The following is a 21014-nucleotide window of genomic DNA, read 5'->3' on the forward strand; positions in this document are numbered from 1 at the left end:
GCTTGTGTGCCCATTGCTTGTGTTCCCATAGCTATTTGAATGCAGTAGAGGCACAGGAAGGTAGGGGAGAAAAGGTGTCACCGCAGACTGACAGGAAGGTCGAACTGGAGGTCAAAACGGTCTCCTCTCAGCCTTGCTGACTCAGCACGTACATTGTTATATATAAGGTGCAAGTAAAGAATCAGATTGTATTTCCTGATCCTGTGCATGTGTAATAAGTACGGCGCTGTGTGCTGTTACAGTGCTTACAGTGTGGAACCTAAAGCTGTCAGTCAACCAAAAGACGGGTGAGACAGCCGCCAACCAGGCTAACGTCTCTGCATGGATACAACAGGTAATAACATAATATCATGAAGATTGCCTTATTCAAAATATTTCCAGCTTTGCCGACCCAAAATTGCATTATTGAATGCCTTAAGATGCCGAGATAATAGCCCAAAACATTTCCCTTCATTTATTTGGTTGATAGGCTGTGAGAAAAATGGCAGAATTGTCAGACAGAGCGGAAGAAAACCAAAAGGCTGTGTGTAGTGTTACAACCGAAGTGGACCAACTCATGATCACCCTTTCCGACCGATGGGGGGATCTGGCCAATGAGTCGAAACTACTAATGGAGGAACTGCTGGAATGTGTCGTGGCGAATCGTGAGGACCAATCGGTGGAGGCGTCTCTCCCGACTCAACTGCCGGGTAAATAAGAAATAGGGCGTTTGCACTCACGTGATCGTGACGTAAGCACCGTCCGCCATATTGGATGGTTAATCCTGAAAATTTCCAGAGATTCAAATTTGAATATGCGATTACAGTTACGGGTAAGGACACTGCAGTTATGGATATTTACTGCTCTGGCCTGGCTGCTCACGGTCATGGCCGACCAAGATGGCGGATTTGACTTCAATAGAAAGCAAACAAGACTGCCAATAAAAACATACATTGCCATGGCGACGGTGGTTGCTGTTAGGGTTATTGTTTGCATGGCACTGCCATAAGCTCATAATTTTGAGGAAGTCTTGGTACCCCCCCCCTCCCCTTAATGTATAGTTAACGAGCCCCGGGGTCACAGAAAGTACATGTAGGGCATCCGGCAGACAGGTTCTCCCAAGGGTTTCCAGGAATGTGGGCATGTCAACAAACAGAGCTGGGAGACATTCCCGTGGACATTCCATGCCTGTGGAAAAAAATGCCTGTACAATTCCTAGAAATCTTGCGAACTGCACACAATACTGTACCATTAGGCTCCTCCCTGAGACGTCGCCAAAACAAATGTTAACGTTGTTTCAAGCCAGGAGGACAAATATTCAAATTACTATTTGGAGTGCCGAAGCGTTCCCATGCTAAAAAAAAAAATAACCGGACTGTATTTTTCAGGAACCTGCCCTAAAGGGTACAAGAAGTACCGCGCGGTCTGCTACAAGCTGTTCAACGAGCGCAAGTCGTTCTCCGAAGCGGCTAAGACCTGCCAGGCCGGTGGGGGCACCCTCGCCATGCCCCGAGACGATAGAATCAACGCCTTCCTCCTCACACTCATGAACGAGGAAGACATCTCCCACGGCATTTGGTTCGTTTTTTTTAATAACATAAAAAAATTAAAGATTGCTAAGTAAGAACAGTCTTTGGTGCCTATATAAGGCCATGTTGATTTGATTGTATGGAAGTTTTCGACCATACTGTACGTCGTTCAATGTAGCTGCAAAATGAGCAAATATATGCCGTAAATTAAAAAAAAATACTGGGAAAACGATACTTATGTCGCAGAATGCCAAAATCCATTCCAAAGGACAAAAAGAAAATGTGAAGGAATGAAAATGAAGAGTCTATTATTCACCATGCCAATATGATATTACTCTGTGTGTTGAGCCATTTCTTCAACCTTCATGACTACCTAGATTTCATAATGAAGGCAATTTTTTCAACAGGTTCGGCTTGCACGACAGGGTACAGGAGGGGTACTGGAAATGGATAGACGGGACCCCTTTGAACACCTGGACAGCTGGCTACAGAGACTGGGCGCCGGGACAGCCCAACAGTGAGCGGGGCGACGACGACTGCGCCGCCTACTCCTCAGACCTGTGGTACGACTTGAACTGTCGTTACAAGGAGAGTTTCATCTGTGAAATTGTTCTACCAGGTTTGTGCATTTGTTCTTCTTGTTACTCATGCTTGGTACATATCTGTAGGTCTGAGGCATTTTAAAGAACCTCATTGAAGTCACTGCAGCGTTGTTCAACAGTTTTTGGTAAATCTCGGAATTATTTTCAAATGATTACAAGTCTAAATTCTACATGTTATTGATATTCATAAATGTTAAGAATTAAACACAGGAATACATTGTGTATCATTTTTTAAAGAAAATATTACGATAATTTGCAGCATAAATAAGAAATTAGCCCAAGATTTTGACACAGTTCATAATTAAAGGATTTCTTTCCTCTGGTCGGGACAGGCAGGCCATTGCAAATGAAAATGCTTAAAATATTATATATTTTGCTTTTTTTCCTTAGATACTTCTGGCGTGAAACAGTTTCAGATCCAACCCCTGTAGACGTCGGGTCGTGTGGATGTGAAGTACCAAAACGTCACGTGTGGATATCAAGCAAGCAACAAGAACCAAGCAAGGATTTTGAAGTATACGATCACCACGATGTGATGTGTGTCCGTTTGATTCAGCCCGTCACACATTCACAAGCTTCCCCCGAATCTGTTCCCGATCACCAGTTCGGGTGAACTTCGGGGGCACTCTGACCTGTGCGATGGTACAACAAAGATGGCCGAGCCCTTACCTTAACTACGCGTCACAGTTTAGCAATCTTTCACAGACATTTCGGTCGGAATAACGAAATCTTAACACGCCAAGTAATATCCCCCATGACGCAGCTGTCCATAGAGCTTAATAGTAAACATATATGTACCTGTACTAGCCAACTGACGAGTCTGAACTTAAAGTATTTGTCTCCCAAAGTCTACTGCGACATACACACACACCAAGTAATATCCGCCATGACACAGCTGTCCATAGAATCTTAGTAAACATACCTGTTCTAGCCAACTGGTGGGTCACCCCAGAATCCAAGGAACAGAAACAATCCAAACTTCTCAAATCAAGATTTCCGGCGATTAGGGGAAACTAAGAACACGTTTCTGGTCGGCTTACATTTACACTTTCCCAGACCCACACGGAAAGACGAGCACTCTAACTCAAGCGAATCTCATTTGAATCTCAAAAGGTACCTAGTACATCAAGGGTGATCTTTTCACATAACTGGTATCCGATGTCTTTCCTTTTGTTTTCGGTGTCATAACGACTGTTACAGGTATACACGCAACCATTGGTCCCCTTAGAAACGCTGGAAACCTAAGCATGTAGTTTACTTTGTCATGGTTTATTTTAGTCGCAACGTGATCTTCAGTCTTTTCGTTGTTTTGAAGGGTGAGGCAAAAGTCAATGCTATGAGCATTGACGTCATTGTTGGTGCCATATATGGAGCGTTGGGCGGAACCCGTTGCATTCTGGGAGGTATGGTGCATTTTGGGTAAGAATCCGTGAATTCCCAGAATGCAACAGAATCCATGGAAAGGACGATTGCCAGCAATAATTGTATATTATAACTTATTTTTAGCATTATGGACACCAATGAAATATCTCTTGCAATCTGATGTGTTGTCTTTCAAACTTAATTTATGAATTCGGCTAGTTCACACATTTGCATGGGTACTACATTTGTACATGCATGCCAGGGTAAGTAAAAATAAGCAACTTATGTGTATCTTCATCACAAAATGCAAGTATGAAATGTCCTAATTGCACTCTTTATTGCAAGTACCATCATAGCATGATAGGGGCAATAACCCATTTTCAATAGCATGTTCTAGCACATGACATCCATATTCAGATTGTATAGAACAGTACAGAACACTGTTATGAGACCATATAGAACAGTCATGAGACCATAAGAGAACATTGTTATGAGATCATATAAAACACTGTTATGAGACCACATAAAACAGTTATGAGACCATACAGAACAGTGTTATGAGACCATAACACTGTTATGAGACCATATAGAACAGTTATGAGACATAGAACATTGTTGTGAGACCATATGGAACAGTCATGATACCATAGAGAACATTATTATGAGACCATATAGAACACTGTTATGAGACCATAAAGAACACTGTTATGAGACCATATAGAACATTGTCATGACACTATAGAATTCTGTGGATGTACATGTAGTATGCAAAAAGGTCAAACACTGCAGCAAATGCTTTGTATACCATCACTTAATATATTCAATTGTAATAATACTAGTGAGAAGACTGAAATTCCTTTTGATTCCAACATTACAAGAATGAGCACAATCAGCTGTTCTTCTGTATTCTTTATTTCATACTTTTTAAAGACCAGATATCCCTTTGCAATCAAAGTGTTAAGAAGCTGGTTGGTAGTTTAAACTATGTGCATGTGCAGTGTGAAAGTTTAATATGAGACATAAACAAAACTTCTCTAACTTCCAATACTGGATAATGATGCTGAAAAATTTCTTTTGATTCTACAGTTGATATAATACTGCAATATTGACACTGATTTCTATTATTTTTCCCAAACTGTAAGCTTTGAAACACTCTTGACTAGGTAGGATATACAGTACAAGTTGGTGTTGTAGAGGATATCTAATTCTCTAGTCCAAACTCATGCTATCGTCGTCTTCTTTCTTCTCTGAGTCCTCTCCCTCCTTCCCTCCCTCTTTTTTCTGTAAGGCCTTTGCAAACGCTACCACATCTGAAAAAAAGGGGATAAATTATGTATGCTCTGACTGGCAGACATTATATTATGAAACAACAAGAACAACAATGACGATTGTTATCATATAATTAGTGGCCCTTACATACATGTACATGTAGTGTAGCAGTTGCTAGAGAAGCTTTTTTGCCTGGGTGCCGTCCTCTGTAGTTACCACTGGCTCCGTATTGTTCTTAGCTACCATGGACTATGGAGGATGGCACCCAGGTCAGTGGGTTTTTTTTTTGGAGAACAGGCAAAAATGAATGCGCGCGGGTATATCATCCTTAAAAAATTAAATCAGTGTGGCCTTACAGTTACAGAAACCTACCTACACAAGTATCTACAATGCAAAATTTAATACAAGTTGTTCCTAACCTCCTTTAGCTGCTGCTTCTGTTGCCTCCTTGCCCAGGTTGAACTGGTTCATGAGTGGGCCCAACTGTCCTGACCGTAGAGCTGCACTGAACATACTCACAGCCTGTATAAACATACAGGTCAAGGAATTGTAGACAGCTTACCCTTCCAAAACCATAAAAATATATATATATGTCATACCTGGGCCGCGATTATGTTCGATACGGGTGTTCCGGCCCGTGTTCTTACCGCATACGGATCGGGCTTCCAAATGTTCCAAAGAACGCTTCGAACGTGTTTGGACCTACCCGCTTTTGAAAATTCGAATTGATGTTGTTGCATTTTTTGGGTTTAGGGACACCAAATTTTTGCTCATTTCGCACGGAAAGGCATTTTCTTGGGTGGGTATGACATAAATAGCATACAACATGGTGTATTCCACATCACCCTTTGGCCGTCGGGCGATCCGACGCACGGTCAGGCTGGTACCTCGGGCGATACGGAATACCCCGTGTTGTATTCTATATGTATACTGTGGTGGCAGATGTCTTATATTTTTACCACCACCCCCACTGATTAAGGTAGACACATCTCAACTGGACACTATGTTTTGCAAGCGTAAATTTTCAGTGCCACATAGATGTAGATGTATTACACTGACCTGTTGAAACTGTGGTGCCTGTACAGTGTTACTGAGCTCCTCTGGTGTTCGGGGTAACTCTGTTCCCTCTGGCATGTGCTTCATCAGTTGACTGGCAAAAGCCTGGAATAAAAAAAACAAGCAACTTAAAAAAAAAAAAACCTGAAGCAATAATAGAAAAATCCAAACCACCTGAAACCTTCCATAAATTGCAAAATCTGTGCTGCAAAATTAGGAAAACATTGCCATCGGGCATTGTCAAGTGTCGGCCTCAATGTTTATGATGTTATGTGGCCAAAGTTTTGCCCAAACAACATTACAAGGTTGCCAACATGCAATTTTGTATAAGCTATGGGTTTAGGTCCAACTGACGAGTCCGGAACTGAACCTAAGCCTCTGGACTTGAATCCCGACCTGAACCTAAATGAGGGTTTAGGTACACAGCACTAGACAGCTGTCTGGTCCTTGTTTGGAGAGGAAGACAAAACAGATCTAGACCAAAAACAATATGTTTCCCTTCTGCAAAGCTGATAATAATTAATCCCTGCATACCTCGTTGTTGAGGATGGGTCGTATGTTCTCTGGTGTGAGAGCGTGAGACAGGTCCACGGCAGGCGGCTCCTCCGCTTGGGCACCTCCGTCTGCTGGAGCCGCTGTAAAATATCATACTGTTTTCATCCTATTCTGGTCCTGAATTCTATGCTTCAAATAATCTTGGACAGTCCTGCATCATCCTGTTTTCATCCTATTCTGGACGTCAATTCTTAATAATACTTGACAGTCCTGCATCATACTGTTTTCATCCTATTCTGGGCCTGAATTCTATGCTTAATAATCTTTGACAGTTCTCTGATACTTTGGATAATATCAAAAGGTTGGTGTCTCGAAGTACTCATATAAACCGACAAAATTTTACTGATAAACAAATAATAACTAATGTAAAATATAACCAAATCTGAATGTCAGCAATAAGACATTGGTGGCATTCTTTTTTTTAATACATTACTAGCAGACTTCCTATTGACATCAATACAGTAGGTGTACAAAAAGTGTACAATTGTGGACATACTAGTACTATTGAAATTGCACAAATCCACCAATTACCAATTGTCTTATAGTCTCTGTAACCAATCACGGTGACCCAAACAACTCTACCATCCAATCAGAAGGCAGCAAATGTCAGACATGCGGTACTACTAACCGTTCATGCCAGCCAGGATGTTCTGCAGGTCGCTGAGCTGGATGCGTGGTGCACTAGCGCCCCCGGTGGCCGTGGCTGTAGCTGCAGGGGCGGGTGTTGTTGGAGTCTGACTCTGGGAGGGGAGACTGGCAGCAGCAGTGGCAGGACGGGGAGTAGTACTGTATGCAGGGAAGGGGGGATGAAAACAAGTTAAATGCCAACTCTTAAGTCTTAGCCTCACTACATCACACCTGTAGCAGACACATCGGCACCTGCGAAAACCTTGATTTTTCACCGTTTTTGTTGGATGTTTGGTCAACGTTGCATCAGAGTTTTGCCTTTTGCAGCAATACCTTTCCCGACACAATATTTAGAAACTACAGATGGGATGTTAAGGCTAAACCAATTTAATTTGTTAGTTCTCGGATTATTTTAAAAGTGAAAGTTCTCACGTGGCGGTGGAGGGTGTCGCAGACCCAGCGGTCCCTCCCGTGCTGGGGCGACCGTTGCCTAGCAAACCTCCAAGCCCCCCAGGAAGGCCGCCCATCCCACCTAGACCTGGTAAACAACAAACAAAAACACTTGTTAAACTACATACAATCATAGAATGCTTTTTACCTTACCCAGACTCTCGCCGACCTGCACAGACTCAGACCTCCAGGAGGCCAGTGAAGCTGCTCGGACTTTTGCTGAGAGAAATAGCGACAAGCTATGATGACCTTACCCATAAATACCTTGGACCTTAAACTATGGTTCCTTACATCAACAAGCTACAAAAACTTACTGTAGGGCTCAAGTAAAGAAACTTTTTTTTCTGCGTACCTGAAATGCTACAAGTAACATTGAAAATTACCTGTAAAAAGACAAAATTTACCTTCCCCACTCAGAATTCACTGAATAAGGAGAAATGTCCGATTAAAAACCTTGTCAATTTTTCTCACCTCCCAACAACTGCATCAGTTGCTGCTGGTCCATGTTTCCCAGCATGCTCTGCAGCCCACTGGTGTCTCCTGGGAAAGAACAATACAAGTTAGACATTGTGATGTGTATGTGTGTGTGTGTGTGTTGGGGGGGAGGGGGCGACTTTTCCAGATCTAAAAGCCGGGACGTGTGCCTGATAAACAAAAGAAGGGCTGACATTCTGATGTTGGTTATTTTTCTATTGTCCCAAAAATGTCCATCAGACCACCTTTAATTTCGAGCCCTGCCTATAAAAATCCCTATAGGGCGAAAACTGTGTTCTGCGACCTTGAGTGCCTTACCTCCGAGTGCCCCCAGGGCGCCCAGGTCGGGCATGCCTGCGGAGCCCCCACCCCTGCTGTCACTGGACCCCGGGGTGGGGGGGTTGTTCAGCAGCTGGTTCACTTTCTTCTCATAATCATCGTCTTTGTCTGTCTTGGGCTCCTGAAAGACAAGGTAAAATATAAAATGTCAGAAAAAAGTAGAGTCTATATCAACTAATTTAGTTAATTAGACCATGTCTATTGGTTTTAGCAGTATTGTTACATGTACATACAACAATATGCAAAAAAAAGGCTAATTTCAGTACATGGTACAAGGTATCTGCATAAGCACTTTTGTGCACCCAAAATTGGAGTTTTGCACCTATTTATTATATGGGTGAATCAATGCATCTAGATTTATGTATGTACTAAATATTGTACACTACTATCAAGCACATTCTTGATGGAAAAAATGTAAAAAAAAATGTAGTTCTACTTGTTTATAAAATACCAGCAACAAAATATAGAAACTGAGATGTTTGTAACAAGTCAAATCATGTTTTACTGACTTCTTTGTTTGTTTGTTGATACTTGTTTGTTTATTGTTTGCACTTACAAATAAAACAATATATAACATTTCAGAAATAAATAAACATGCATGGGAGGGCCAGAAACCTGGTGGTTTATCTTAGGCTCTCTCCAATACTACAAAATTGAAACATAAAGAAAACAATATGTTTCACCACACCATGAAGTGGTATGAAATCATAATTATCATTATTACTAGAGGAACCAAATTTAAAACAAAGACAACAATAATAGCAGGAAAATAACAAAACTATTCAAAGAATTAATGAAATTTTCATGTTTTATGTATGGATCTAAAATCCTTTGAAACCTAAATTTTACATGTACTTCCGGAAAATGAATGTTGTTCTGGGAAACTTGCCTGCATCCAGAAGAAGAACTTGCGGTTAGAAGACTTGAACTTCAGGATATAGGCACGGCCTGTGGTGCATTGTGGGACACGCTTGTACTCACAGTCATCTGGGAAAATGATGAGATCCTGGAGGAGGAAATATAGAAATTAATCTGTCAATATTAATCATAAATTAAATCAAAATAAATCATTTCATTCAGAATTCAGTTTGTCATTTTAATTTTCATCTGCAGGATATTGATGATAACCTCTAACAGAGAGGTATTACCTACATGTATTATCATATTATTACAACATATTGAGGTATTATTATACTCAATGCAAGATCTTCATTGAATATTACCCCTAAAAAAAACAATCTCAACTAGATTGCAATATGCTGTAAGAATGAGGCAAAAGTACATGTGCATAATTATAAAATATTCATTGTGAAACAATATACAAATTTATCATATAATAATTTGCATGGAGATAATTTTTGTATATATTGCTGCACAACTTTACTGTCTTGACTTTCCTTAAAAAAAAGACTGCTGAACCCAACATACCAATGGCACATAGATGCTCATGGTTCTATCTTTCATTCGACAACAGAATTTTTGGCAAGCCACACTACAGTATCGCCCCCCTCCCCCTTCAACGGCTTATTTTCGTGACTCAGCCATTTCGTTGCACCTAATTCAACGTTTAAAATAACGAATGACGATTCACTAAACCCCAAAATGTCGTGTTTAAGACATCAATGCTGGAATAATCTTACCAATTTTTTAAGATGTTACAGATTTCTGCGGAAACAAAGTACTTACGTCTTCCACGGTACCGCTCGTGCGATCTTTCCAGCAGAAGTGCATGAGAGAATCGTCCGTTTGGTGCAGGTACACGGTCCCCTTTCTCTTGTCTGCCGTCACTGTCGTGCCCTTAAGATTCATCTTCCCTGCCCGAAACTCCAGTAGATACTTACTACTGGAGCGGGAGGAAGTCTGACCACCAAAAAGCGACATTTTTGAGACTAAAAATTCGCAGAAACTTTTTCAGACGATTTTTTATCGTTCTTCGACCTGCAGTGTCTCGTGATATCTCGAGAGGAAACGTAATCTCGCGAGAGTACAACACCATCTCGTTCCCAGAAATTCACTTACAAAATATAAACTTTTAGTCATCACTTATCATATCTTTAATAAATCATAATAGATTTATTTATTATTCATAATTAGTAAAATTTTATCCATTTAAGCTTCATTGTTGAAAAATAAACGGAAATGCAAACGCTGCATGCTGGGATTGAAAACTCGTCCCTAGGGTTGTCTGGAACGAAGAAGGTTTGGAAAAAAGTGCGAAGAAAGGTCGGCAGTTTTGCGACGTGTCGCAAGGTAATCATCTCAAAAATCTTCTTTAAGTGATCTTCGTCATGTTATCTAAGATATGATAGTTGTCTTTAAGGTGGCTGTCCTCAGTGTAGCGTTTTGTGAAAGCAGCAATTTGATAAATGGTCTGTTGGTAAAAATGGCGCCCCCCCCCCCTCCAAAATTTTCCCTTGTGTGGTCAGCCGGTATCGCGGTCAGCCCGCTTCTAACTTTGTGACAAAATATAGTATGATTATTAAAAGTAGGAAGCTCTAAAATATTGTTATAGATCCTACACAACTAAGTCCATCATGGTTATAGGAACGTTGAATGATGGCTTTAGCAGATTGGGCTATTCCAAAATATACGATAGGGGCATTCCCACAAAAGTACTAGTATGCTAGTAATTTAGTACTAGTAGTAATACTAATAGAAATTATGTACATAATGCTTGGAAAAATGTTACAGTTCAAGCCCCCAAAAACTAAAAGTCAAGAACCGATTCCGGACTTACTACAAAAAAACCATGTCACCTACCCCTTTCCTTTCCAAAACACCTAAAACCTTCCATAGATTGCTAGATGTGCTGCAAAATGAAGAAAACATTGCCATTGGGCATTGTCAAGTGTCGGCCTCCTTGCCACAGTTTTGCCAATACAACATTGCAAGGTTGCGAACATGCAATTTTGTAGATGCAATTTGGTTAAGGTCCGGACTTACAAGTCTGGAACTAAACCTAAACCTCTGGACTTGAATCCGGACCTGAACCTAAATGTGGGTTTAGTTACACAGCACTAGTAACACACGTGACCAATTAACCATGCATGTGTTCCAGCTAGAAGCCCATCCCACGTCACACAGCTATCCTGGGGACAAGCATGAGTTTTACGGAGAAACACGAGGAGATCAGCAAACAGGAGTGGATGGACCGGCTCAACAGTCTGCACATCTCCCGCGCAGACATGAACAGACTCATCATGAACTACCTAGTGACCGGTGAGTTTTCTTCAGGCAGTTCAGGTAAGGATGAGGTACAGCGGAGCTGGGGAACGCTGGTACGGAGTTTGCAGGGTGTAGGATGTCCCTTGATTTGATTCATTACCTTCGTCAAGAAGGTTATGTTTTCAGTATTTCCCCAGAACTATCGTAGACTGGAACTCGTTGCCACCAAGCACAGTTGGGGCATCATCACTAGAAAGCTTTGAACAACTCCTGCAATCAAATGTGCAACGATTGAGTGTAACAAGCCATTCGGTGTGATATCATATTGCTAGCTGCCACCGCGCTGCATGCCTGCGAAGCTGGTGTGTTACGCCAAAGGGCGGTTATACCGATACAGATACAGAGTAGCGTTTGTCCGTTTGTCCGTTTGTCTGTGAACTGAGCATAACTCAAGAAGCATTGTCATGAAACTTGGTAGTAGGTGGGTAGGTCTTGATGAGACCTAGAAATGATTAGCTTCTGGGCCCCCTGGTGGCTTTTGTTTGTACTGCAGCAGAACTTCCGGTTTTGATATCTCGTGTTCTGGACATGCTAGGGTCACAGATTTTGACAAAAAGTAACACAAATTATAAGTACAAATAAGTTGATCCTACACCTGCAAAGTCCTACCTCGTTTTCTTATTAATCTTAATGGTGACTTCTATTAGTACTAACACCCTCTTTCCACTGACACTATGATCGTTGAGCAACATAGGACAGTCTGCTGCCAAACATTTGACACGTTATGCAATGAATTTCATACACAAAGAAGAAATCTTTTTCGTATTTTGTCATCTTTTTATCATGCCTTAAATGCTTTAAAAAATCACATCCAAATCAAATGCCAATTATGAAATGAAAGTGACGCAAATCATACTTTGTTGCAGCTCAATTGTTGCTCAGCTATCACTGTCTAGGGGCCTTATACACGTATGATGTAGCAACTTGCTTTTTCATGTAAATGTCATGTTTTTTTTTGTAACTGTGTATACATTGTACATTAATTACTGTGGTCTTTTTTGTGTGTCTGTCACAGACTGTGCAATTTTTCTGTGAAGTTTAATAATTTAATAACACCAAAAACAGTGATTTTCCTTTCTATTATCCATTATATTAGAAGGGTTTAAGGAGGCTGCTGAGAAGTTCCGTGTTGAAGCGGGAATTCCGATGAACATGGACACGGAATCCCTGGACGAGAGAATAAAGATCCGAGACGCCATCCAGAAGGGAGAGATCGAAGAGGCCATGGCTCTGGTCAACAACCTCCACCCTGAACTGTTAGATGACAACAGATATCTCTACTTTCACTTGCAGGTAAGTTTTATGTATAAGACAATAAATGAACTATTCCCGTTGTGCATGCAGAATTGGTCAAAATGTTTGCGACAATAATAATGAAATGGTTCACAGTTTGAATTGACAATTTCTTCTTGACCAATCAAGTTCCTAGAACTCAGGACTGACAATTTCTTCTTGACCAATCAAATACCTAGAACTCAGGACTGATAATTTCTTCTTGACCAATCAAATTCATAGAACTCAGGACTGATAATTTCTTCTTAACCAATCAAATTGCTAGAACTCAGGACTGACAATTTCTTCTTAACCAATCAAGTTCCTAGAACTCAGGACTGATTTACATACTGTTAGGCTTGCATGTATGTGTCACTGATCTAATTTTCTCTCCACCAATCAGCAACAACATCTGATAGAGTTAATCAGGAAGAAGGATGTGGAGGGGGCTCTGCAGTACGCACAGACACACCTGGCAGAGAGAGGGGAGGAAAACGCAGATGTTCTCAATGAACTAGAAAAGACCCTCGCTCTCCTGGCGTTTGAGAACCCAGAGGATTCGCCGTTTGGAGAGTTACTTCACCCGTCTCAAAGACAAAAGGTAGGAAAGTGTTATAAAAGTGTTGGGCCTAGAAAACAAAATGTCATGTTTCCTGTTTCAGTCCTGAAAAAAATTAGAGATTTTTTTTCTTCTTTTGACTTTGACAATCTCTAGTTATCCAACTTGTGATCCAACTGATACAATACAGTTTAACAAACTAAAACTTGCATTAGGACACATGTTTTCAATGCCAATGTTGGAAAATTGATTGTACAACATTTCATCACTCAGGTGTCATATCATGGAGCTAGAAATTTACATATTAGCAGAAAATGACATATATTTTACTCTCTACAATTGTTGAAATCATTGATAAAAATCTCTCATTTTCAGGAGAACAAAATACATTGTGTAGTTAGTTTGTATACAACCTATAGTGAAACAGTTCTTTAATATTTGACAAGATAACCATGTGAAATTTTTTACTGTTTTTATTTTTCAGGTTGCTAGTGAGTTGAATTCGGCTATTTTAGAAGTTGAGAACAGGGAATCAACCCCAAAGCTGGCCAACATGCTCAAACTGCTGCTATGGGCTCAACATGAATTGGACCAGAAAAAAGTCAAATACCCACACATGACAGACCTAGCCAAAGGAGAGATAGAAGACCCAAAATGACTGCTATTCAATATGCTCGTATAGATAATTTCTTTGTAAAAAAAAAAGCCACTTCACCATTGTAAGGATGCTATGATACAGCTACATGTATCATTATGAAATTCAAGATAAATAAGCAAGAAAGCTTTCTACTTGTTGAAAAGACTCGCAATGTAGATTTTCTTGTAAATTTGATTTAAAATGATTTTTACATGTACTCAAATACATTCATATACATGGTCAGACAGGTGTATAAATCCCTCCTACTATAAAATTGCAACATGATGTAACCCAACACTAGTTACCGTGGTGAGAGACGTCAACAAATCAGGTCATTGCCCAGGTCAGAGTTCAGTGTTTGGAACGGAAGAAGAAGAAGAGGAAACGTAGCAAAAATAATATGTTTTCCTTCGGTAAACAAAAATATACAAAAGACACACCATCTACATATAGATAAAACAGAAAACCAGACCGATACTCCCCCTCATTGGATAATACTGTATGTCACTACAACTATATTTACCTTAGCTTGCTTCTTAATGCAGTATTTTGGTCTACGATTTAGCATTGCAGTTTTGAAATGATAATTATAACTTTACCACAGTACTACAGAATGTCATTCCATATTACTGTTTTGGATTCAAAATGAGCAAAAAAGGAAATGACATATAAGTGACTAAATGTGAAAATGTAGATAATACTTTGTACATACTTTGTATCTACTACTATTCTTGTTCTTTGTATGTTGGATCACACTTGTACTGTATTCTCTTTAATTATTAATGTTAATTATAATGTTAAGTGTGAGAGAAGAGTGACTTGGTTTTTGGAACCTTAGATTTTATGAAAAGTTCATGCCTTTGTTAAATGTATTATAAACATTTCAAAAAGCAAACTGTATAACATTAATCTTACTCAAAGTTCTGTTATTTATTTATAGAAGTAAAAGTTTACAAGTCCCCAAGTTCCTTCTTGCGTAATACTTGAACAAGTCTTAACTCAACACTTGAACAAATTTCTTGTGTCAAATTTTAGTCAGTCATAAGGCCACAGCAAGTAACTTTTATGGATGATATAAGTGCGCGCATTAATTTTCGCCTGGTTTGAGGGGGAAAAACAAGAAATTTTGCTGCCCTCTGACAGTGGTCAACATGCCGAAATTGGGCTAAGATGTCTGTTGCCATGCCGGAATATGGATGGCAGATAAATATGAAGAGAGGAGACAAGAAAAGGCTCTGATTTATTGCTTTGTCTTTACTTTGATTAAGTGATAATATTTCATTCACGATGTTCCCACTGAGTCAAAACCATTTGTACAATGCTTGAAAACTTTTATTTTTCAGTGACAAATGGATGTTGTAATACATGTAGTTGATAGTAAACTTAACACAATATACTAGGTATCATTTTTTGCTCACTAAGGATTATGATGTCAAAATTTAAAAATGTAGGAATCTTCGTTTTTTGGCCCACCTTGTTTTTTTTTCGCCCTATCGCATTAGATATGGAGTCTGCGGAGGACGTCATCCATAAAATTTACTTGCTGTGGCCTAATATGAACTCCATACACATGTATGTTGGTATGCAGATTGTAATGAATTCATAACAATTTCAATAAATCTAAGCTTGTTCTTTACTGGTAATGTCTGCTCTTAGTTCAAAGTGTCAGGGCATATGGAGAACTCTAGTAAACTGATAACATACTTCATTATAAGGCTCGCCCCTGTGGCATTGCCAAAAAAATGTTTCTCTTAAAGTTTGTAAACAAAGTAAGAAAGACACATAAAGTTAATAGGAGTGTATATGAAGTCGATGTATTTGCAGTCATCCTAAATTGCAGTTAAATCTTACAATGCATCCACCACAGAAAACCTTTCTCAACACTGTTTACTTGCACATCGTATACTTCAGTACAACCTATGCAACACAATCCTTCTCTACCAGGCCAGTAGATTGAATAAACCAGTTTACGGTTTGAACTAGCACGTCGGCAGAACGTGCTGTGCCTGCGCTAAAGCCATAATGTGTTGGCAGAACGTCTCATTTAAGTTTCTATGCTCGTATTTTGGGACGATATCCAGTCTATAGTTTTCAAACCTTGTGGCAGAAAAGATATCGTATTAAGCCGGCTAAATTCTGATGAAACGTTGACTTACAAAAACTGGAGAAAAAAACAACAGAATTTTACAAAAATTTTTCTTTTAAATTACAAGTTAGGGGCCTTCGGTTTTGACCTGACACATGCAAAGTTCAAACCGTGAACTAGCTCACACAAGCTGTGGGTCTGGAAGGAGATTCTGCAACACACAATGCAATAATCTTGCTGCAACAATTACACTCATCTCTTGCACAATTCCCCTTTAACACCCTTCACCAAACACAGCCATTTGATTATCAAGCTTTACACTCATAAATAGACAACTTTCAGTTCAACTGAATATGGACAGCATTTTAAAAAGCTTAAAAGTTCAAAACTTTTGTCCTCTGTATCTGAGAAATTTGACTTCAAAAACTTATAAATATTTGATACGTCAAATAATTCTATAAACCATTTACAACATTACAACAAAAATTCTGAAATGTGTGACACATGTACATGTAATAGCAATTATAAATCAAATTTTGCGTTCACAACATAAATGTTGGAATTCAAAATTTTTTAACCTTGAAAGTGTACATTTTATGTAGATATAGAACTAAAGCTGACATTTTCAAAAAGGTTTTCATACAATACTCATACATTGAAGAAAAGGAGTGGCTATTTTATGAATTTCTCCAACATTTTAATTGTTACAGCTTACGTCAGTAAGTAAGTGAGTTCAATTGACATGTAGAAAGTTCAAAAGATTCTTTGGGGAAAAAAAAAACTTAAAACCATGTCTTCCTGAGATGTTATTGTAGAAGAGCAATACAGTCCATTTCTTCTTTTAAAAAAGCTGCATACATTATACATGTATGTTAGGTTAGGCCACACCACCATAATTTTATGGATGACATCCGCGCGCGCATTGATTTTCACCTGTTATCAAAAAAAAAAGATCACGTCCACCTCCAAGGCTCTAGGCCTGGGTAGTCCATGGTAGTTAGCAACATTATGGAGCCGGTGGTAACCCTGGAGGATGGCACCAAGGCTACCGAAGCTCCATGGCAGCAAGAACTCAGTACATTATGTACAGTAATGATTCAATAATTCCGCAAAAAGCCAGCATGTGCCGGCTTGTCGTATACGTCACTATGTACTGCCAGAAGTTCACAAAACCAGCTTTGTATTCCTGTGGTTTAGTAGCATTTTTATTTTTGGAGGGATTTTTTTTTTATTCACCCGCGTGCACTAGTTTGGGGGTCTTCAGAGGATGTCATCCATAAAATTAAGTCGGTGTGGCCTTACTATGCTTACACACGTACATGTGTACAGTGAGTGTAAACCTAAAAAACCTGGACAAAACAAGCCCTGATAATTTGTTGCTCCATGACCACTACAATTTAGCCTTGCTATAAATAAAGCATTTTGCAGTATCTCTGCATTGAGTTTACTGAATAAGCTAACAGAAAATGTCTGACTTTACGGTAATTTGGCTGTGTATTCATATCACCACTCTTGTAAAACCACTTATTTGACAAGCAAAAAATTAATGATTTTGTCAACAGTTTGATACAGTTTTTCTAGACCTATTTAACGACAGGCCATCTCAGTGACTTGTGAGTGACATGTACATATGTGCCTTCTAGTGCAAAGTCCTCCATGCTATTTGTACCATCTTTCGTTAAAAATGTGGTTTAAAATGTGTCGTAGATTCGAAATTCCTGAAAAGTCTCGACCAACCAGCCTACTAAGACCTGGTTCTATTTAGTTCTTGTTGGTTGCGCCTTTTTTTCTCAGTACTTCTTATGCCTTAAAAAGACAGTACGTTGACTTTCATTGATCAATTGATGAAAATGCAGCTTAGCTATGGGAATAACATAGTGTGGTAAACTGAACTAAGCAAACCTGGCTTGACAAAACAAACAACTGGGTACACCATTTTGACCTCCAATTTGACCTCTCTCCCAACCTGTGAAGAGACCACCAATTTCACCTTCCTGTCAATCTGCAGTTACACCATTTTCTGCCTCTTTTTCTGTGAATCTACTGTTAATCACGTAACTATAATGGGGAAAAAACGCAAACAAACAAGCAACTTTACACCGAAAACAAAATCTCCCCATGACTAGACTCCCTTATACGTACTCACATACCCATGTTTTAGCTTAAAAAAAGAAGCAATTTGACACTGATCCCATAGCCAAACTTGCACCCATCCTGTTGTCTATGTTAGTTGCTGAGGTTAATACGGAGTATGGGGGTTAGTAGAAGACCTAGTTGTGTCGGTATAACAAGGATTTCTCCGGGTTGCTGGTGTCTATACTGTCCCAGTGAGGGAAGATGAATGGGAGGTGGTCTGTCTTGTCCTGAGCGATGGGGGAAAGGCACCGGGCGAGAAACTGGCTCCCTTCCCTCGAGAGATGGAGCCCGTCCGAGAGAAACTTACGCCAGTCCTGGAACAACAATAAAAAAACATTGAACTAGAAAGGTAACATTTGCAAAGCAAATGCATAATGTTTACCTTTGCATATGGTCTACTCTGTTAATTCTTACTCAAACACATTCATATATAATGGTCAGACAGGAGTCTAAATCCCTCCTGCTATAAAATTGCAACATGATGTAACCCAACACCAGTTACCATGGTGATAGACTGTGTGGTTCAGATCACTGACCTTATTTGTTTGGAGATGAAGAAGAGGAAGAAGAAACAGAGCAAAAACAATATGTTTTTGTCTGTGAAGGTAAATAAAAAGTTTAGTTGACTAGTACAAACTGTAACATTTGTCGTAAAAAGTTATGTAGAGCTAAGTTTTATGAATGCTTTATTTGAGCTATAACTAGACACTATTGGAGATGTAAAGATGAAGACAAACAAACAAAATAGATACTAGTAGACAGGGAGAGAGACAGGTTTTGAGAGGGAGAGAAAGAGAGAAAGAAAGGGAGAGCTGTCTAATTTTACCTTCTCATTCTGCATGTAGGTGTAAAGGTCTACACAGGATGTCTGTTTCTCCACAGCCACCTCACAGCACATCTTGGCATACTGTCCAGTCACTGCATTCAACCTGTTCAACTTTAGACCTGCAAGTACATGTACCAAAAATACAAAACTGTTACACAGCATATATTCACACTCCAGAAAAACAATGAAAGCACCTCCTGCGGCCTGTTCCCTAACCTCCAAACAAATGTTGGGAAGTATATTTAATCATTATGTTATCCTATCTGCCCTTTTCTTCATTAAACTGCATCTCTTGATTAAGAGCAAACTGTAGCATTTAAAAACAAATGTTTAAAATCACAGCAGTCGATCCAGAGTCTCTAGACAATGAGAAAGCAAGGCCATCTAATAACCTCCATGAAAAATGGAGGTATGTTTTTGGCGTGTCTGTGTGTGTCCGTCTGTCTGTCTGCGTGTGTTTCCAGACATTTGCGGCCAGCATAACTTTTGAACCTTTGGCTGGATTGTAATGATATTTGGTATGTGGGTAGGTGTTAGGAAGACCAAGGTCAAATATGGGCATCCTGGTGGATGACCTTGGTACTGAAGCAGAACTTCCGGTTTTTGTATCTTTTGTCCTGAACATACTATGGTCTTGTTTTGATATTAGGTTAAGTGATCTATGACTTGTCCTACCTTTTTCTTTACAGACCTTCCTCCATTCAGCCTCGTCCAGTGGAGGTGGGGTGATGAGGATGATCTTCTCGGGGCCGATGCCCTGACCCTGGAGGTAGTGGACCATGTCCCTGAGGTTCTTCTTGTAGCTTTCCAGTGGTACATGTTGTTGTGGGTTCTCCTCTGAAACAGGGACAGAGGTCAAGGGTAAATGTCAAAGTTCATGAAAGGTTATCAAACTTTAGGAAACAAGTTTCCAGTGGTACATGTTGTTGTGGGTTCTCCTCTGAAACAGGGGCAAAGGTCAAGGGTAAATGTCAAAGTTCATGAAAGGTTATCAAACTTTAGGAAACAAGTTTCCAGTGGTACATGTTGTTGTGGGTTCTCCTCTGAAACAGGGGCAAAGGTCAAGGGTCAATGTCAAAGTTCATGAAAGGTTAACAAACTAGAAAAACAAGTGTTTTGAGTTCTTGAGGTTGATCTTGTAGCTTTCCAGTGGTATATGTTGTTGTGGGTTCTCCTCTGAAACAGGGGCAAAGGTCAAGGTTAAATGTCAAAGTTCATGAAAGGTTATCAAACTAGAAAAACAAGTTTCCAGTGTTACATGCTGTTGTGGTTCTCCTCTGAAACAGGTGTTAAGGTCAAGGGTAGATGTCAAAGTTCGTGACAGGTTATGAAACTACAGAAGTGTTTTGGGTCTTCATGAATGTATCAGAACTATGGAGGGGACTGTATATTGTATGATGTAATTCAATTGGGTATTACACCACTTCCTGAATTCCATTTACACTACAGTACAGGCTTGCTTCATTGTCAATCATACGTCAAAATCACCTCCCATCCACCATGCATAACAGAGAGACAAACCCACATCTCAGCTACCCAAAACAGTGCTTCCATACCTAGAAACAATTAAAGTTAGTTTAAGAACAAAACAAAAAAGTTGATTTATGTTGATGTGTTTACCATCCCTACCTTTTAAGGAAGAGTCGTTAGCACCAAAGAATATAATGACTAGTACGACATCGGAGGCGTTCTCCTGGTTGATGACCTGTGGTTGGATCATGTTGGCCCACGTTGTGTTGTAACCAGAGAAACCTCGGCAGATGATGTCACATTTCCTGTAAAAAGAGAATAGGTAACTAATTTACAAATTAACTAGAGAAGTAACATTTGCAAAGCAAATGCATAATGTTTACCTTCGGACATGGTTTCCTCTGTTAATTCTTACTCAAATACATTCACATACATGTACTACTAGTATATGGTGACAGGAGCAGAGCAGACTATGAAATTGCAACATTATGTAAACCCCAAGACCAGTCACCATGGTGACAGCCGTACAACAAATCATGTCATTGGTCAGGTCAGAGGTCA

At 39.7% G+C, this 21014-nt stretch overlaps 4 protein-coding genes across 6 annotated transcripts in view; 2 read left to right on the plus strand and 2 right to left on the minus strand.

Annotated features, from left to right (window-relative positions):
- The first annotated feature begins 1330 nt into the window (after positions 1–1330).
- On the plus strand, positions 1331–2541 carry LOC109476244 (C-type lectin domain family 4 member M-like). Its single transcript, XM_019777128.1, has 3 exons — positions 1331–1557; positions 1916–2127; positions 2501–2541. Exons 1-3 carry the CDS (start codon positions 1331–1333, stop codon positions 2539–2541), a joined length of 480 nt encoding a protein of 159 aa, XP_019632687.1.
- Positions 2542–4368: 1827 nt separating this feature from the next.
- Positions 4369–10207, minus strand: LOC109476331 (proteasomal ubiquitin receptor ADRM1-like). The gene is made up of 10 exons (XM_019777254.1): positions 9929–10207; positions 9132–9248; positions 8222–8363; positions 7901–7969; positions 7412–7517; positions 6981–7138; positions 6332–6432; positions 5801–5902; positions 5161–5263; positions 4369–4782 (listed from the first exon to the last, which is right to left on the minus strand). The coding sequence occupies exons 1-10, from the start codon at positions 10121–10123 to the stop codon at positions 4682–4684; spliced, it is 1194 nt and encodes a 397-aa protein (XP_019632813.1). The 5' UTR covers positions 10124–10207; the 3' UTR covers positions 4369–4681.
- A 188-nt stretch (positions 10208–10395) lies between these two features.
- On the plus strand, positions 10396–13994 carry LOC109476357 (glucose-induced degradation protein 8 homolog). Of its 3 annotated transcripts, none has more exons than XM_019777286.1 (5): positions 10396–10492; positions 11301–11485; positions 12564–12760; positions 13143–13340; positions 13783–13976. In XM_019777286.1, exons 2-5 carry the CDS (start codon positions 11344–11346, stop codon positions 13954–13956), a joined length of 711 nt encoding a protein of 236 aa, XP_019632845.1. In that variant the 5' UTR covers positions 10396–10492; positions 11301–11343; the 3' UTR covers positions 13957–13976. The 3 variants fall into 3 exon arrangements, with proteins under 3 accessions (XP_019632845.1, XP_019632846.1, XP_019632847.1); XM_019777287.1 differs by having other exon boundaries at positions 11301–11461; XM_019777288.1 differs by having other exon boundaries at positions 10412–10492; positions 11305–11461; positions 13783–13994.
- A 4027-nt stretch (positions 13995–18021) lies between these two features.
- LOC109476354 (isoamyl acetate-hydrolyzing esterase 1 homolog) overlaps positions 18022–21014 on the minus strand; it is a 5357-nt gene continuing 2364 nt past the window's right edge. Inside the window, exons 4-6 of the mRNA XM_019777283.1 lie at positions 19659–19820; positions 18984–19102; positions 18022–18471 (exon numbers count right to left, since the gene is read on the minus strand). Coding sequence (XP_019632842.1) covers positions 18292–18471; positions 18984–19102; positions 19659–19820 — 461 coding nt within the window. The 3' untranslated portion in view covers positions 18022–18291. The remainder of the gene's footprint in view (positions 18472–18983; positions 19103–19658; positions 19821–21014) is intronic.

Source organism: Branchiostoma belcheri, unplaced genomic scaffold (assembly GCF_001625305.1).
Source record: "Branchiostoma belcheri isolate BF01 breed outbred unplaced genomic scaffold, Haploidv18h27 scaffold37, whole genome shotgun sequence".
In the NCBI taxonomy this organism is placed as follows: domain Eukaryota; kingdom Metazoa; phylum Chordata; class Leptocardii; order Amphioxiformes; family Branchiostomatidae; genus Branchiostoma; species Branchiostoma belcheri.

Coding starts and splice junctions, on each gene's coding strand:
- LOC109476244 (XM_019777128.1), top strand. CDS start 1,331: ATGCTAAAAAAAAAAATAACCGGACTGTATTTTTCAGGAACCTGCCCT. Junction 1,558..1,915: donor GACATCTCCCACGGCATTTG/GTTCGTTTTTTT, acceptor TTTTTTCAACAG/GTTCGGCTTGCACGACAGGG. Junction 2,128..2,500: donor CTGTGAAATTGTTCTACCAG/GTTTGTGCATTT, acceptor TTTTTTCCTTAG/ATACTTCTGGCGTGAAACAG.
- LOC109476331 (XM_019777254.1), bottom strand. CDS start 10,123: ATGTCGCTTTTTGGTGGTCAGACTTCCTCCCGCTCCAGTAGTAAGTAT. Junction 8,364..9,131: donor AGTTCTTCTTCTGGATGCAG/GCAAGTTTCCCA, acceptor CTTGTCTTTCAG/GAGCCCAAGACAGACAAAGA. Junction 7,518..7,900: donor ACTGATGCAGTTGTTGGGAG/GTGAGAAAAATT, acceptor GTTGTTTACCAG/GTCTAGGTGGGATGGGCGGC.
- LOC109476357 (XM_019777286.1), top strand. CDS start 11,344: ATGAGTTTTACGGAGAAACACGAGGAGATCAGCAAACAGGAGTGGATG. Junction 11,486..12,563: donor GTTTTCTTCAGGCAGTTCAG/GTAAGGATGAGG, acceptor CCATTATATTAG/AAGGGTTTAAGGAGGCTGCT. Junction 12,761..13,142: donor ATCTCTACTTTCACTTGCAG/GTAAGTTTTATG, acceptor TCCACCAATCAG/CAACAACATCTGATAGAGTT.